This window comes from Falco peregrinus, chromosome 4, assembly GCF_023634155.1.
Source record: "Falco peregrinus isolate bFalPer1 chromosome 4, bFalPer1.pri, whole genome shotgun sequence".
Classification (NCBI taxonomy): domain Eukaryota; kingdom Metazoa; phylum Chordata; class Aves; order Falconiformes; family Falconidae; genus Falco; species Falco peregrinus.
Genome location: NC_073724.1, coordinates 56,122,345 through 56,139,088, shown reverse-complemented (window position 1 = coordinate 56,139,088; position 16,744 = coordinate 56,122,345). Strand labels below are relative to the sequence as shown.

The 16,744-nt window shown below is 41.1% G+C and overlaps 2 protein-coding genes across 8 annotated transcripts in view; both read right to left on the bottom strand.

Annotated features, from left to right (window-relative positions):
* Positions 1-6,791, bottom strand: part of CCDC138 (coiled-coil domain containing 138) — a 42,119-nt gene extending 35,328 nt beyond the window's left edge. Inside the window, exons 1-4 of one of the 4 annotated variants that reach the window (XM_055802488.1) lie at positions 6,659-6,791; positions 3,715-3,853; positions 2,859-2,974; positions 193-377 (exon numbers count right to left, since the gene is read on the bottom strand). In XM_055802488.1, coding sequence (XP_055658463.1) covers positions 193-377; positions 2,859-2,974; positions 3,715-3,848 — 435 coding nt within the window. In that variant the 5' untranslated portion in view covers positions 3,849-3,853; positions 6,659-6,791. Of the gene's footprint in view, positions 1-192; positions 378-2,858; positions 2,975-3,714; positions 3,854-4,517; positions 5,300-6,331; positions 6,575-6,658 lie in introns of those variants that run through there. The other 3 variants (XM_055802487.1, XM_055802485.1, XM_055802486.1) reach the window with 3 other exon arrangements.
* A 1,750-nt stretch (positions 6,792-8,541) lies between these two features.
* The window catches only part of RGPD4 (RANBP2 like and GRIP domain containing 4), a 34,993-nt gene continuing 26,790 nt past the window's right edge, over positions 8,542-16,744 (bottom strand). For all 4 annotated transcript variants that reach the window (XM_055801419.1, XM_013299452.3, XM_027781027.2 and 1 more), the window contains 7 exons: positions 16,329-16,525; positions 13,157-13,385; positions 12,478-12,576; positions 12,167-12,309; positions 11,059-11,332; positions 10,577-10,911; positions 8,542-9,110 (listed from right to left, as the gene is read on the bottom strand). In XM_055801419.1, coding sequence (XP_055657394.1) covers positions 8,805-9,110; positions 10,577-10,911; positions 11,059-11,332; positions 12,167-12,309; positions 12,478-12,576; positions 13,157-13,385; positions 16,329-16,525 — 1,583 coding nt within the window. In that variant the 3' untranslated portion in view covers positions 8,542-8,804. The remainder of the gene's footprint in view (positions 9,111-10,576; positions 10,912-11,058; positions 11,333-12,166; positions 12,310-12,477; positions 12,577-13,156; positions 13,386-16,328; positions 16,526-16,744) is intronic.

The window sequence follows — 16,744 nt, the reverse complement described above, 5'->3', positions numbered from 1 at the left end:
TAGGGAAAGAGGCAGATGATGACAAGAGTTTTAGCATGTAACTGATTGCGATTAGCTACAGTAACAGTAATAAATAATAGTTTTAGTACATAATAGCGATTTAACATATAAGTAATTTCCAAATCCTCTGTCAAAAGCAAGAATCTTCACAACACTACTCAACAAACATTTTAAGGCTATTCCAGTTCCTACCTGGAGCTTCTGAAGTATGACAAGTAATTCATCATAAATTTGACTGATGTGAGGTGGTATTAAGCTTTTACTATCACATGCTTGAGCATCAGTTCCACTCACTATTTTCCTTACCAAACAATTGGTAATATTTTGGCCACTATTTTCTTGTATATTGGCAGCCAAATGGGATGGTAAGGTACCGCCTATGGAAAGAAAAAAAACATTTCACATTAAAAAGTCAGTCTTAAATACTGACATGATTGTTGGCCCAAAAGAGCAAACTTTAGGCATTTAAAGTAACAAGTATAGAGCAAGAGGTATCAAGATGAGAAAGTGATCTAAAGAATTCTGGAGAATTGCTCAAAGCTAAGTTCCACGACTTGCTTGAATTGATCAGTTATCAACGGAGTTTTAGAAGTAAAACTAGGTCCTCCACTTCAATATAGAAATCCCATAGATATCTGGATGAAATTTATGCACAGGTTGAATCATAATGTAGCCAAAATATCCTATTATTTTTCTAAGGGCTTCAGGCAAGTGATTTGCTTTGGCTTGCCATTGGCCTGACATCTCAGTTAACAGAAACAGACTTAAACTACCAGACACAACACAAGGATCTGTTGATCACAGTGAAAGAAACTGATGAAAGTTGCAGATAGCACAGCGAGGAATGGCTGGGTTTCACAAATAGTCAAACGGCCAAAATTCACACATAATTGAAAGGAAGTACTGAGCTTTTCTGGGGAGGGACACCTTGCAAGGCCAGTTGTAGCTAGGTATCACATCAGGCCAAGTTTACCCAGGTGACAGTATCAGAAATACAAATTTGGGTACTGTGCTGGTTTTGGCTAGGATAGAGCTGATTTTCTTCCTGGTAGGTCATACAGGGCTATGTTTTGGATTTGTGCTGGAAACAGCGTTGATAACACAGTGATGTTTCAGCCATTGCTGAGCAGTGCTTGCATAGTCAAGGCTGTTTCTGTTTCTCACATTACCTCACCAGCAAGTAGGTCTGAGGTGCACAAGAAGTTTGGAGGGGACACAGTCAGGGCAGTTGACCTCAACTGACCAGAGGGATCCCACATCATTATGACATCATGCTCAGCAATAAGAGCTGGGGAAGAAGGAGGAAGGGAGGACTTTCAGAGATGTGGCACTTATCTTCTCAAGTCACGGTTACGTGTGATGGAGCCCAGCTTTCCTGCAGATGGCTGAACACCTGCCTGCTGATGGGAAGTGGTGAATGAATTCCTTATTTTGTTTTGCTTGTGCACATGGCTTTTGCTTTACCTATTAGAGTGTCTTTACCTCAACCTGCAAGTTTTCTTGCTCTTACCTTAACTGATTCTCTCCCTTCCTACTGGGGGAGCAGGGGGGCAGGGAGCGTGAGCAAGTTGTGAGGGGCTGAGCTGCCTGTGGGGCCCAAACCACAACAGGTACAGCTGTAGCAAAACTCAGACCAATGATGACAAAGTAATTAGGGATAGGTTGTTTATTTGACAGTCAACTAGGGAAGATAAAAGAAGGACAACGACAAGGACCCTCAAGAAACAGGAAAAAGGTTACTAGATAAGCAAAAGATGTAATCAGGGCTAACTGGTGGCATGCATTATGCAGCCCTGTGGTTGATCACCCAACACAGCTGGAGCAGGACAATAAACCAAACCTGTTGTTCTACCACAGCGTGATTGCTTCACAGGTGAGGAAGGAGACTGTAATTATTACAATGCCACACAAATCTTAACAGAAGCATAAAAAAAAAAAAATGAAAAGAAACCAGAAAAACAAAGTAGTCGTATCTGAAACAAATGTATGTGACATTTACCAGAGTTTGTATTTATTTTCCCTTCGATCCCAGATAGTAATGCATTTTTCCTAGCACAAATAAATTTATTTATTTTCTTTTCACAGAGCATGTGTTTTCAGAAAGCTGTTCTTATACTCTGCCCACCAGTTTAACACAACCCTTGGTGAGAGTCTATTACAGTTCCATTGATCTGTTCTGCCTGGCTTCTGAGATTCCTTTTGGCCACTTTGGGGTTGGTTGGCTGGCTGGTTGTCACCGCACTTCCAGATACACTTTCAAAAGAGCAAATCAATGTTCTTCTAAAACTCCCCACAAGAGACAGAGCCACACTGATTCACAAACTCCTCCAACTGCAGCAGCATCTAAAACATCTGCAGTGAATTAATGCCACCTGAGCCCTGCTACAATCTTCTAGTTAGAACTTCCTGAGGTAACTGAACAACAAGTAACTCTTTCCTCATTGACAGTTCTCCATCCTTAACTGACAAAAGACATCTGACTTATCAGAGTTGCAGTATTCGTTAATGCAGCTAGCTACTTAAACCAAAATAAAACCAACCAAACAAAAAAACCTCAACCCCACCCTGTTTCTTTGTTTATATTATAAAGTCACCTGGCAACCAGTTTAATAAAAAGGTCGATTTTTATTTTTAAAATACATGTTAGTATTGCATCAAGTACGTCTGAAAATCCTAAACTGATTCTAAAGGAGTTACTCATATGCACATAGAAGGTTAAATCCCCAAATCAAAATACATTTTAGCTGATTATTGTATTTATGAACTGAGCAGAAATACATCTACTAGAAAATTTTTTAAACTACATGTTGTACTTCACACATGAGCTGTAAAAATATTTAAAATTCAGTATTTATTACCTGTTTTCACATATATAGCTGTACTTTGAATTACATCAGTTTCAGTGCAATTAATGGTCTTTTCTTCTATTTCTAGACCACTTGAACCACAGAAAGAATCTTGCTCACCATCAAAACTAAAAAAAAATAAATTAAAAAAAACAGTAATTTGAAATTACTCTGTTCTTTTCTAACATGCTACATATATAGAGGACTGAGAGAAGTCTGTACAAAAAAGGAAACATTGCTCAATCTAAGATTTTGATATTTGACTGATAACAAATAGCAGAGTTAAATCATTTGGGTGGAAAGCATTATTACTCACAAGATTTTAACCACAACAGTTAATAATGTTGCTGACCTAAAAGTAGTAACAATAACTAGAATTTTCATGCTGTAAGCATATGTATACAGCAGGTAAAACCAACACTCTTCTCTCACCACCAACCAAATTCCAGAAAAGCTAAAAATATAAAATCTCTTCTTAAATTATTTTTACATATTTGGTGTAAAGTAGCCCCGAACAGAGATTTCTTGGCTTTTGGAATCAAATTATCTCTAAATAAACTTAAAGCTGTTCATCAGTCTGAGCTATCTGCTTTCCTCCTAGTTGCGTTTATATCATCCCTGTATCCCATTAGCAATTCCAACATACACAGATTAGATCAGAAAGTGAGCAAAACAATACTTCTCATCAGAATCAGCATTCACATTATTTCGTACATCAGCCACAAACATTTCTTTACTTAACAAGAAACAAGGATCTTAAAACTACTTCTGTATCAGTGCAATCCAAACATATTGTTTCATCATGGTTTATATGGATTATGAGAGATAATAAATGATAAAGGAGAGCTGAAGAGAAAACACCTCTTACCAATCCCAGTCTTTATAAGTCTGCAGAAAATCACCAGAAGATCTGATGCTCTTCTCTCTTCCACTTTCAGTAAATTCTGACTCTAAAGAACATCTGGATAAAGAAACAGTTGTATTTTCCAGTAAGCTGTCCATGTCACCTGGAATACATAAAATAATAACATTTTTATTTTGCATTTGAGAAGCTGACATTAAGAATTGGAAAAGGACTTGTTAGAAATACTTGCTTTGTAATCAGGTAGGTTTAAGAACCAAAAAAACCACTGACGCAGCCTGACAAATGAATTAAAAATTCTAACAGCTTAACCTATAGGAAGAATTATTCAGTTTTCAAACCTGATTTGTCTTTCTGAAGCTGTACAGCTTGCCTTCATATACTAATTTTTCTATAACCAAAGTCTGATAAACACATCGTTCTACCCTGCTGTCTGCATGTACCAGCAACACGTGTTTCTCAAGAAGCCCAAAGACATTCTAAATATTAAACACATATGTGTCTTTAATTAAAACCAAATGTATCCATTACAAGGTGGACTGCTAAAACTACTTCAAGTAGGACAAACACAAACAGGTTGGGAACCATTGTTCTAAAGCATTCTTTGTGCTCTTTATGTGAATGTTAACATTCCCAGGCTGGCTCCCAGATATCACATTCAAGAATGTCTACCTATTTAAATGAGAAAATACAAACCTTGAAGTAAATTTAGGAATGAGACAGTTTTAGTATATATTTTGTCTGAATATATATATTTGTATATATATGATGCCTGAAAAAGACATCAAAGCACCATTGTTTGTTATTACCTTTGTGTACCAGGGAGCTTCCACTTTTATGTTCAGTATGTAACGCTTCTGAAAGGCAATCTTATAAGAAAGCACAAACCCACTGTAATATAGTCAGAATTTTCAGGGAAAGTGTAAGTTACAACTGACTTGTTTAACAGTTACAGTGCCTTGTGACAGAATTCCTACCACCAACTATTGACTTTGAAAAGGGAAGTGGGGTTTTTTTTCAATATCAAAATGTAAATGCCCCTCATATTAAGAGGCAAACATAGTCCCCACAGTCTAATAATGAAATAATCATAGTGTTATATGTTAAAATATTTGAGATACTGTAAGACACTATGAAGACAGTAACATAAAATAAGGGCATAAAAGTAGGATCAGGTAATCACAGAAACAGTGCCATCTATCTTGATAGCTAAGCTTTTTATGTCAGTTTCCTTCTCCACTTTTTCCTACTAACTTTTAACTACATACTAAAAAACAAATGACAGAAGTATTAGGCTACAAGCAAAATCAAGTAAACATACATTAGAAAAGATCACTCAACGCATGTCTCATGACCTTAGCTGCATTTCACTGCATCTCTCTGCTATGCTCTAAATGATGAGATCGACTGCTGTATTTTCTTGTACTTAAATACTGCTTTCTCATGAAATAACAAAACTTGAAAACAAATCTAGCATTTCCTTCCTTGCAAGCATTACACTTTAAAGTCTCAGTGATAGTTTTTTTAAAGATAACTTTTGGAAATTATTTTTCTTTAAAGAATAGTTCTGTAATTCAAAGCAAAATATTCCTCAAGAAAAACATAGCAACTAGAGCACTACAAAATGCTACCAGAGTTGCAAATCTTTCTGGAGAAACTATGGGCAAATACATCCAGATATTAGCTACTATAGAACTCAAACCTTCACCTCATATTTTAAATGGTTTCTGATCCTAAAATGGCAAGTCACACTTCCTCAGAAAAAAAAGGCTGCTTTCTGTATTTGATGATTCCCAGCACCAACTTAATCTCCCAATCCAACTACAAGTTAACTCAAATCCACCTTTCAATCAATCTCTCCCAGTCTTCGGCTGCTCACAGGTATTTTTTCAACATATTAGTTCCTTTGCAGCATGAGTTTGAACGCTTAAGGTCTGTTACACCCTGGACGTGCTGGAAGCATTTGACCCACGGAACTCAGATGCAAGCAACTGCAAGTTTGTCTCAGTGAAAGACAGACTTCAGGCAAAATAAAAGTAAGTGCCTAGTGAATGAGCATTCCTTCTACAAAGTGTCAAAGACTTTTGAAACACCAGCATGTGGGAGGAGTCTTTGCTCCTGGATTTTTAGGCAGATCAGTTTCCTAACCCAATTTGCAGACCCATACATTTTTACATCAGCACAAGTAGTGAAAACAGAGGAGAAGCAATCCAGTTCCTTCATTCCAATCAGTACAGAGAACCTGGCTTTGTCTGGTGTAAAATAAGACGACTTTACCTCAGCAAGGGAATGATACCCATCATAGTTTACTTCTGATCATTGTGGCAGTCTCTTTATGAACTACGGGTTTGATTCTAGGCGACAATTTCCTGCTCCCTGAAAACAGAACTAATCACTAGGCTTTGCAAAAAATCACAAACCCTTCTAACACATTCTAAATAAAGCTAGCAATTGCTGTGGCAAGAGAAGATATGAAATAAATGAGTTATCCTATTATATGTATTTCATATATGCCTAGCGTACTAAGAGGATCTACATATTATCTTGCCCAACTGACAGGTACCAGAAGGTGGTAGGCAAAAACTAAGTGCCAAGCTGCTCAGACTGTGTTTTGGGAACGCACCGAATTTGGAGTTGCAGTTTCCAGGGGAATTCCAAGCCCAGACAAGGACGGCGCTGCAGCTCTTGCACCGTAAAGCAATCAGAACCGAGGGGCAGGGGCACTACTAGCGGGAGGACGCCTCACACGTAAGCTCCTACTCTGTTTCAGTCCCTTTTCTGGCTCTACACCGTACGCGTACGCCACACGCCAGTGTTTACAATGGACCCTATGGAAGGGGACACAGACACCCCCGCCCCAGGCACCTCAGGGACCAGGCGAGGGACCAGCGCTCCTCCTCCTCCCGCCCCACCTCCCCCGGGCGCGCTACCCGCGCCCCTCCAATCTCACCCCCGCCGGCCCGCGCAGGCAGCGCCGCCAGAGACGCCCGGCCCCGGGGCCGCGGCCGACCATACCGCGCCGCCGCACCGCTCCCGCTCAAAGAAGCCGCCACCAGCCGCAGGCGGCGGGCGCAGGCGCGACAGGCCGCGGCGGAAGCAGCGGGCGCGCGGCGGGGCGCAGGCGCACACGCCCCCATCGCCCGCTGGGGCGGGGCTGGTGCCCCCGGGCCGGGAAGCGGCGGCGCCGCCGGGGGAGCGGGAGCCGGGGGAGCCCTCGGCCAGAGCGGGCAGGGGCGGGCGGGGCACCGGCGGGGCTGCGGAGTGCGGGAGTGGTTTCGCACTCCCACTCGGCTTCGCGGTGCTGTGCTGCGCCTGCCGCCCGGCCCCATCCCTTGGGGTTTATTGTCCAAGAGTCTTAATGCTTCTGCAGGAGCTTTAGGGAAGGAGTACTCCTACTAGCCTTAAAAAACTAATAAATCTCAAAGCAGAATATTCAAATTACATATTTTCAATTTAAAAGATCAAAATGCCAGATCGGTTACCTTGAAGAAAACTTTGATAATGGCAGCATTAAGATGTAGAGTAGGAATAAAAAAACCCCACAAAACCACAATTTTGCTCATGCTGATTCACTATTAAGAGACAAGTTTTTGTCCTGGTTTCAACAGGGACAGTTACGCAGTGCTGTGGTTTGGGTCGGGTGTGAGACCAGTGTTGGTAACTGATGTTGTCAGTTGTTGCTGGCTGATGTTTGTATCAAGTCAAGGACTTTTCAGTTCCTCAGGCCCTGCCAGCGAGAGGGCTGGCAGGGCACAGGAGATTGGGAGGGGACACAGCCAGGGCAGGTGACCCAAGCTAGCCCAAGGGATATTCCATACCATGGGCCGGCAGGCCTGGTGGGGGGAGGGGTTGGCTGGGGGCTGCTGATGGCTGCTCAGGGACTGGCTGGGCATCGGTCAGCAGGTGGTGAGCAACTCTTATCATGCATCACTTGTTTTCTCCCTTCGGGTTTCCTTCCTCTCCCCTTCTCCCTCTTTTTAATTATTATTATTTAAAAAAATGCAATTACTACATTGTTCTTACCTAAATCCTCAAGTTTAACTTTGTTCCCAATTCCCCTCCCCATCCCTTGGTGGGGGAGGAAGGGATGGGGAGTGCCATCCCTTGGTGGGGGAGGAAGGGATGGGGAGTGCCATCCCTTGGTGGGGGAGGAAGGGATGGGGAGTGCCATCCCTTGGTGGGGGAGGAAGGGATGGGGAGTGCCATCCCTTGGTGGGGGAGGAAGGGATGGGGAGTGCCATCCCTTGGTGGGGGAGGAAGGGATGCGGAGTGCTGTCTGGTACTTAAGTCACCAGCTGAGGTTAAACTACAACAATTTAAAAAAGATAAAATGACCCATGGCATATGTAAGCCACACTTAAAGTCAGTTCTGCAGTGAGGTCAGACAAGTTGCCACAGCAAACAGCTAATAAACGTTGAGAAGATAGGCAAGACAGCCATGTCATAGCAGCTGCAGCGGGTTATACTACAGCATTTCAGGTAAAATCCCCATGTTAAGCAGATGTCTTTCAATAAACTAAGACCTTTAGAAATACTCTGTATAAAAAAAAAAGTTTGTACACTTCTCTAGCAAAATAGAGATTGAAATATTTAAGAACTATTCTCTAGCTTTCAAATATTGACATGCTATTCTGAGACTTCAGACAGCACAAGCCAGAATCTACCTGCCTCAGCTTGCTTTCTGCACATTTGAGTAAGCATTAAGTTTCAAATGCCTTCAGTTTACTGACCAGTAATTAGTACTTACAATTTACATATCTAAAATCGAGATTTGACAGAAGCCAAATCATGCAAGTTTTTCTTTTCTAAGCAAATCAGAGTGAAAACAAGACATTTATTTTAACAAGACTAAGATTTAATTTTTAAAATTTGACATTTAATACAAATATGTCAGGATAACACAAATACACCTGAAATATGCCAGTGTCTGAACTTATTTATCATGCAAAAAATCAATTAGAACACATAAAAAATCCAACTTTAAGCTGTAATTTTACATTTATACATCAGAAATGTCCATTTTAACAAGTTGAAATAATTAGTCAATAACATCTAAATACTGATTTATACTCCTAGAACATCTGTATACCCAAATTCTATATTTGCCCACAGTCTGTAATGACAACTCTTCCGCTCACTAGTCCTTTAGGAGAACCAAAGGATTCAATCTTTCTCACAACATCCATTCCATCTTTCACAAAACCAAATACCACATGCTTGAAGTCCAAGTGTTCTGCTTTTTTAAGTGTTATAAAGAACTGAGAGTTATTTGTATCCCTGCCCTTATTTGCCATTGACAACAATCCAGGACCAGTGTGTTTCACTTCGAAATTCTCATCTTCAAATGCTGTTCCATAAATTGACCGTCCACCTGTTCCATTATGGTTAGTTATATCGCCTCCCTTAAAAAAAAAAGAGGGGGGGGCACACAGCATTAACTTAAACAAGTCCTGAAACATGAACCAACAGCAAAATTATATCCACTTTCAACAGTCAGGACTGCTTTGGAAGCACTCATTCTTAGTTTTCCACAAGTACCATATTTATTTAGATACAATGCTTCCCAGCTTCATTCAAGGTAATGGAAGCAGTAATGGAAAGTTTGTCCCTTGTTTATTCTGAATACAGTGTTTTATCTTCCTGCTCCGTGTAGCAACCATTCCTCTAGGCCAGTCTTTCCCACTGCCTGCTTCCTGCATCACTTGGCCTTGATAGCTGGGACCTGGTTATCTCACCGAAGGCCTGTCTTTGCTTAATCCCTGCAGGCACAGAATTGGTCACTTGAAAAGGGTTAAGGTACCAGTGACCAGTAACTTCCTGCTTCTGTGCAGGCATCGGCTTTTCCCACATTACTGCTTCTTCAGGAGAGCAGCTACTGCTAGTGAGCAGTGTCTTTTGTCTTTCTGCAAGGCAGCAAGCTTCTGTCTCCCAGTTACTGGACTGTACACATAAAGGTAAGAGCGTAGGTTATCATATCTTTGAAGGAAAGCCTTAATGCTCATTAAAAAGCTTCTCACTGTACCTGGAGAAAGTTTAGGCAAAGCAGAGCAAACAGAATACCCCAATTTGATGTGATAAAAACTCACTTTTTCTGAGGGTATGCACAGTGCAGTTAACTGTTTCAGAAGGAAGTCTGCTCCTTACGGGGTGTGGAATACCCCACAAGTTTAAACCCTACATGAGCAACACTGCTTTCCTTATCAGAAAGGCACAAAGTTTTAACAAAAGAGCCACAACGGGCATACTTCAGACACAGGTGACATCTAATCAAGAGACCGGATAGTTTTTTATTCTGGTGACAGGCCATTCATATATTACTGCCTACTTCTAAGTTTGTAGAGGGTTGTACCTCATCTTCAGGGATGTAGTAACATGCAGGAACATTAGTGCAGCATGTAGGGAAGTTGGTTATATAAGAGAAGCCTGGAAATATGTGTTACTAGCAGGTCAGCATACAGAAGTTCCTCTCCATAGAGAGAGGAGGCTGAATGGTAGTTTTGGGAACCCTTACTGTCCCTTGAGTTTCTGTTCAGCAACAGGCCCCTTGTCCATTTTAAGAGGAGATCCCTCTCTCTCTTCTTTCTTCCACACTAACATGTCAGTGCTAGGTAACACTACAGCATCAGGCAGCTGGCAGACACAGGTAAAAAGCATTTAGCTTAGGGCAGCATGTGCTGCTTGTAACATTTCTCATCTCCTGAAATGGCAGGAAGGCAGATGCCTGGAAGGGACAGATGAGCGTATCTCGCACACCAGATTCATGCTGCCAGTAAGAACGTGCTATCCTGTATAAGTGATTCTTTTAATTGCCATTGTTAGTCAAGATGCATCTCATTCTCTCAATTAAGAGCCTTCCTGTTATACTTACCTGACACACAAAGTCAGTGACTATTCTGTGAAAGCAGGAGTTCTTGAATCCAAATCCTTTCTCTCCTGTGCACAGGGCCCTGAAATTTTCAGCAGTTCGAGGGACAATATTTGAAAATAGTTCCATGGTTATGTGTCCTAAAGGTTCATCATCAGCAGAAACTTCAAAATACACAATGGGGTTGGTGTCCTTTGACAGTCCTGCTGCCAGAGATAAGTGTCCCTTCTGTAACTCTGACAAGCTTAGCTGGCATTCTTCAAACCTCCTCTTGAAAGAGTTAGCCATTTCTTGGCTTTTAAATCTGACTGCAAGCTGCTCTACTTTTACTTCACCATCTGAAAATAAATCCAAGAACAGGTTTCTTTAGTTCTGTTAAGTATAGTCAGAGACAAATAACTTTCATCTTACAATCTCCAGGGAAAAACCAAAGCCACAGAAACTACAGACCACTTCAAAAAACAAAAAACACCTGACAAACTCACCAGCATAATCTGTGGCTGTCCAAATTAAAGCATTGTTGGATGTATCAGAGGGCACTAAGTTCATTTCCTTGGTGATGACGTGGTTTGCACAGACCTTAAGAACTTGGTCTCTTCTCATTAGGACTCTGTAGTATTTCTTCTGTGTATGGAAGAGGATCTTTATCTCTCCAACACCACGCTCCTTCCACTGAGTAGCATCTCTGTCCCATCTGTAAAGTTTTGCCCTCTCTTTGAAGAGAATTTCTTCATCTTCTTCTCCAGATTTTACCTCCACCTAAAAAACAGCAGAGTACCTGTGATTTCCCAAAGAACTGCTGTCATCAGTGATATTAAGTATTACATACACTTACGATTCTGACCTATTACAATGGAAATTTATTCAGTGTATTCCTTTCTCCAACATCATATTCGCCACACACCAAAACGAGTAAAACATCTAACCTTTCCATAATTTAAGAGCCCAAGAAATTCCACTGTTTGAGATTAATTATAGTATTGCAATACTACTTCACCATGCTGCGTATCGTTTTGGTAGGTATTTGTTCCTGTTTTGTGTTGGGAGTGGGTTTTTTGTTTATTTTTCAATGGGTTTTGTACATGCATGTTATTTCTTAAAAATAAACCCCCCAAAAAACAACAGAAAACCCAAAGCACCAAGTGTTCTGGCAAGTTTCCCAGGAAAGGTGCAGGTTTGCTGAATGATGTGCAAAATGAGAAGCGAAGATACAGTACTGTTACCATTTCAGGCATTACCTTTTGAACATTGTTAAAGAACTTGATATTTGCACTTGAACAGAATGAACACCGAGTATAACAAACTGAGGCCACACGACAGCCGTATCTCCTCCTCACTTTATGTATGCATATTACTGGCCTCTAACCTCCTTTAGCTAACATTATCTTCCAAAGATAAGAAACACTTGCGAGAACTGGAAAAGTAGGTAACCAACAACTCTTTGTGGAGAGAGAAATGAGACTGAAGAAGGGAAACAGCAAATAAGAGAACAAAGAAAAATCACGGAAGTTGCAATAAGCATTTTTTAAAAACTTGCTGTGTTAGCAGACATGCTTATATTAGTGTTGGTTTATCATCTAGAAGTCACCTTACCTCTGGTAAGGACACAATTGGCTCAAAGTGGATATCATCGCTATGTACCACCTCATCATCACTACCACCTTCATCTTCATCTACTTTATGGGCTGTCTCTCCAAACACAGCTGCTCCTGTATTTGCCCATTTGAAGTTTTCATCTACAATTAAGACAGTTACATTTCAAACTTTGTGTAGTTTCTTCTTCCCGACAAGAACTTACAGAAAACTGGTGTTAACTGATGGATCAATAGAAATTTGGTGCATAAAAGGTATACTGTATCAAGAAGTCCAGCTGAGTGCCTGTCTCAGAGACTAGTTTAACCCACCTTTTGAGCCAAAAGCAAAGTCTCCAGAGCTTTTGGAAGCCAGATCTGCAAACGACAAGCCTGCAGTATTGCCGAAACCAAATGAGATGATTCTGTTTTCTATCAAATAAGAGAGGAAAGTCAAAGGTTTTTTTTTCTCTGCCTTTCTTAAAGAAAACGCATTTAATATTATATATTCACAAGAATAAACTGGGAAGTATCTGTGGTATTTTTGCCTTCCAATAAATTTAAAGTTTACATAACACTTGTCACAACGATATCATTTAAGAAAAAGGCTCAAGACTGTGTGAGATTGTTTCAGTATGCTACTTCTGTGCAGATCCACAGAACTAGTAAGTATTCACGCGCTATTTAACAGTGAACTAATGAGAGAAAGTACATCATATATAAATTATGTAACAGCCACTAGCATTGCTCTGCAGTAGCGCTATCTGCACACAGCAGAATTTGATGTATATAATTATTTTAATCCCCAGTCATGTTTCTACTAGATTGGTACTTATGCTTCTAATTCAGTGTTGGTACTACTTCTCTCCAAGGCTACTACATTAGATAAACCAATCTACAGAAAAGCATACTTAGCTTCCTATCAAAAAAAAAAAGAAGAAGAAACCTAAACAAAAATCCAACCACCAAAAAGCCACCTCACACACCCACCAGAACATACCCCTGACCTTACCTTGTGTTGACTCTGAACAGTCCGACTCATTTTTTTTACTTGATAAGTCTACAGGTTTGTCATCGGCTCCTGATGAAGCTTGCGATACATGCACAGTTTCCATAGTGGAATCTGGTTCTTCATTGTTGGTAGCTGACTGGACAAATACTGTCACCTCACCAGTTGGTGGGCAAGGTACTTCTTCCTTACTGGTACAAACTAAGTCAGTTGAGCTTGTACTGTCATTCTCCTGAGATCAATACAAAAAGCAAAGTAGTAAGCTGTGGGAGAGGAGGATAGAGAATGTCTGAAGAGGAATGTGTGAGAGAAGTATGGAGAATGTCTGACCATTACTGATGGGAGATAAGAGAGAGGAGGATGGAGAATGTCTGAAGAGAGGTACATGAGAGGAAGATGGAGAATGTCTGACCTGGCAGGAGATGAGAGAACAGGTGGGTATTGTGAAGAAGAGCAAGAAAGACAAACATGGTTATCTAGTAGCAACTAGACAGGTTTGCAGCTAGTGACTGTTAGAATGGATCCGTGACAAAGTGCCGGACTTTCCACCTGATGGCACTTTGCAAATTCCTGCCTGGCAAGCAGTCAGCAGACGATTGTATGATGCTGCTGCAGGGGGGGACTCAGCAGCAGGAATGCATTTAGCACCTTGGTAGCAAATTCTGACTACTCTTCACCAAGTGTGGACTAATTCTACTTACAGTGCTAAACCAGGGGAGGATGTAAATTCCATTGACAGCGCCACTCTTCTCAACATACTGTCAATGATTGCACTGACCCTGTTTGTACCTCCTCTGCCCCCAAAGCTCCTGTCGCCGACTGCAGCAATCCTCACAACACAGGACCAAGTGCGGAAACAGGACAGCTCAGACAATGCATTGACACTGATAAACCTTTTGTTCCAGGTCCCACAGATCCAGAAAAGGAACTAGACCTTCTTCCTCCCTGCAATGGGTTGACTGTATTTTTGGGGAAGGTGAAAGGGGGTCCGGGGGATTGGTGGCGGGAATGCAAGTGGGAAGCACAAGCAAGGGGATTTGGGAGTTGCTGTGGCATGTCCAGTATTGTATTGGCCAAATCAGCCTCCAGAGTGGCAGCCTGTGCAATATAAGGCTGTTAAGAGTTAAGAAAAGCAGTACAGGAAGGGGGTATTCATAGTACATTTGCTATATCCCTTCTTGAAGTGATGGTAGAGTCTTACACACTCACACTGCGTGACTCAAAGTCATTGCTTTGTATGGCACTAAGTCCAACGCAGTATATGATGTAGTTATCTGATTTTTGTGAGCTATGTCTAATGGCCTTGATTGAAAACCTTAATCAGGGAATTGCTGTTAACTATGAGCAGTTGGCTGGCAAAAATTATTATGCCGCTTCCATGACTCAGGCAAGGTATCACAGGGACGCCTATTTGCAAATTAAGGAGGTAGCTATTAAGGTAGTCCCGAAGACACTGAAGTCTGGGTATGAGTCCAGTGAGTCATCTGCCAGTCCTGCAGGGTCCTAAAGAGTCATATACTAACTTTATTGATTGGCTTCAGAATATTTTGCAACAACAAGTCAAGCATGGAGAGGAAGCTCAAGGGTTCCGTTTAAAACAACTAGCTATGATAATGCCAATGAAGATTGCAAGCGGGCATTGCAGCCCTTGCAAAATCACAACCCCACCACCTGTCAAATGTTTCTAATGCAGACCTCACAGCAGCCTGTAACTCTCGAGTTCTGGAATGCAGCGCAACACATTTTTGCTTCTCTAATCTCTTCTGTAGGAATAGTACATGCTCTTAACTTGCTTAGTAAATTAGGCTGCTAGCTTGCTGAAGAAAGTAATACTACAAACGCTACTCTTTCTGCCTTATTAGTTGATGTCAACCCTGTCCATTGTGCATCGCTACAGAACCAAGCTGCTATTGATTTTTTTATTGTTAGCACAGGGACATGGGTGTGAAGACTTTGATGAGATGTATTACGTGAATCTGAGTGACCACTCTGAATCAATTCACAAAATCTTACAAAACTTAAAAGTCTTTAACAAAGATTGGCAGCAGAGCCAGGGGTGGGATGTCTTTGGTCTCTTCTCACGGCTGGGAAACTTTAGGCTGTAGATCAAAAGTATTGCAGGATTTATTATAATTGCCTTAACCACCTTATTGATGTTTGTCTTATGTCTCCCATGCCTTTTTTTTTTTCCTGTATTCAGTGTTTAGTTGACCATAACATAAATCAGGTCACGGTCACCCAGCTACACACAACCTTTGCCTTGTCACAATTAACAAACCAAAAGCAAAGTAGTAAGCTGTGGGAGAGGAGGATAGAGAATGTCTGAAGAGGAATATGTGAGAGGAGTATGGAGAATGTCTGACCATTACTGATGGGAGATAAGAGAGAGGGGGATGGAGAATGTCTGAAAAGAGATATATGAGAGGTGGATGGAGAATGTCTGACCTGGCAAGAAATGAGAACACGTGGGTATTGTGAAGGAGAGTAAGATAAACATAGTTATCAGTAGCAAATAGGCATCTGCATGCTTGTAGTGATATGTAACTGCATGAATGGTTTCTACCCTGAGCCTGGTGTTACATACAGCTGGAATTTGTATCTGGGCTCAGAGATACAAATATGAGCTTCTCTGTACAATGAAGTGTCTCTGGTTGCACCACAACCCGAGTCCATGCCTTCATATGCCACAGTAAAGCCAGAAGAGCCTAGTATGCAAGCTACTTCCTCAGGAGACTAACAGTCATTTTAGAAAAAAGTATACCAAGAAAAATTGTTGTTGCAAGCTTTCTGAAGTTCATTATGCTTAACATGCAAAGACAAGAGACTGAAGTATCTTTGTAGTAGTATGCTTTCAAAAAAACCCCCACTATTATTTCCTGAAAGCAAATTGGGGGGGGGCGGGCAGGCCAGGGAGAGACACATAAGATTTTACTAGCCAAAGCAGTGTATAATTTATGAGAACAGCTGCACCTCCTTTCCCTTCCTGAGGAACTTAAGGCCTAAGCTTCCATTTCAGTTGGCAAAGGTAGGAGGCACAACCACAAGAGTCAAATATTTTTTCCCCACTGGATGTTTTAGTTCTCACAAGGTGAAAAAAATATGTTAAGTCTCACATGTATATGAAGTAATTGCACAAGTTTAATGACAACTAGTTTAGGAAGAGTTTAGTTCTTACTTTCCTTTCTTGAATCTTAACTTTTGTCTGAAAGTCTTCTGGACTGTTATCCTTAGTGTCACTGCTGACACCACCGACAGATGTAGAAGGAACCTGGAGAGCTGCTGTTTCAGCCTTCTCCTCAGGAGTTGGTTTCTTTTCCTCAGTAGCAGCACATTCTCTTTCACTGTTGACTTCACTTTTTCCAGTGATGCCCACTGCAAAGAAATTTAAGTGGAAACTAGTTGGGAAGGCAGCTAAATACTGAAGTAATTTTTGGCACCTACATTATAAAAGATAGCCAAACTAACCTGAAGACAGACTTAGGAGTTTTTCAAATAGTATTATTGTTTAAACAGTGGAAATGCAGACCAACTAACTTAACTCCACTTGGGGTGAACCAGAATTGGAAATTCATCATACTTTGTTTTCTATTG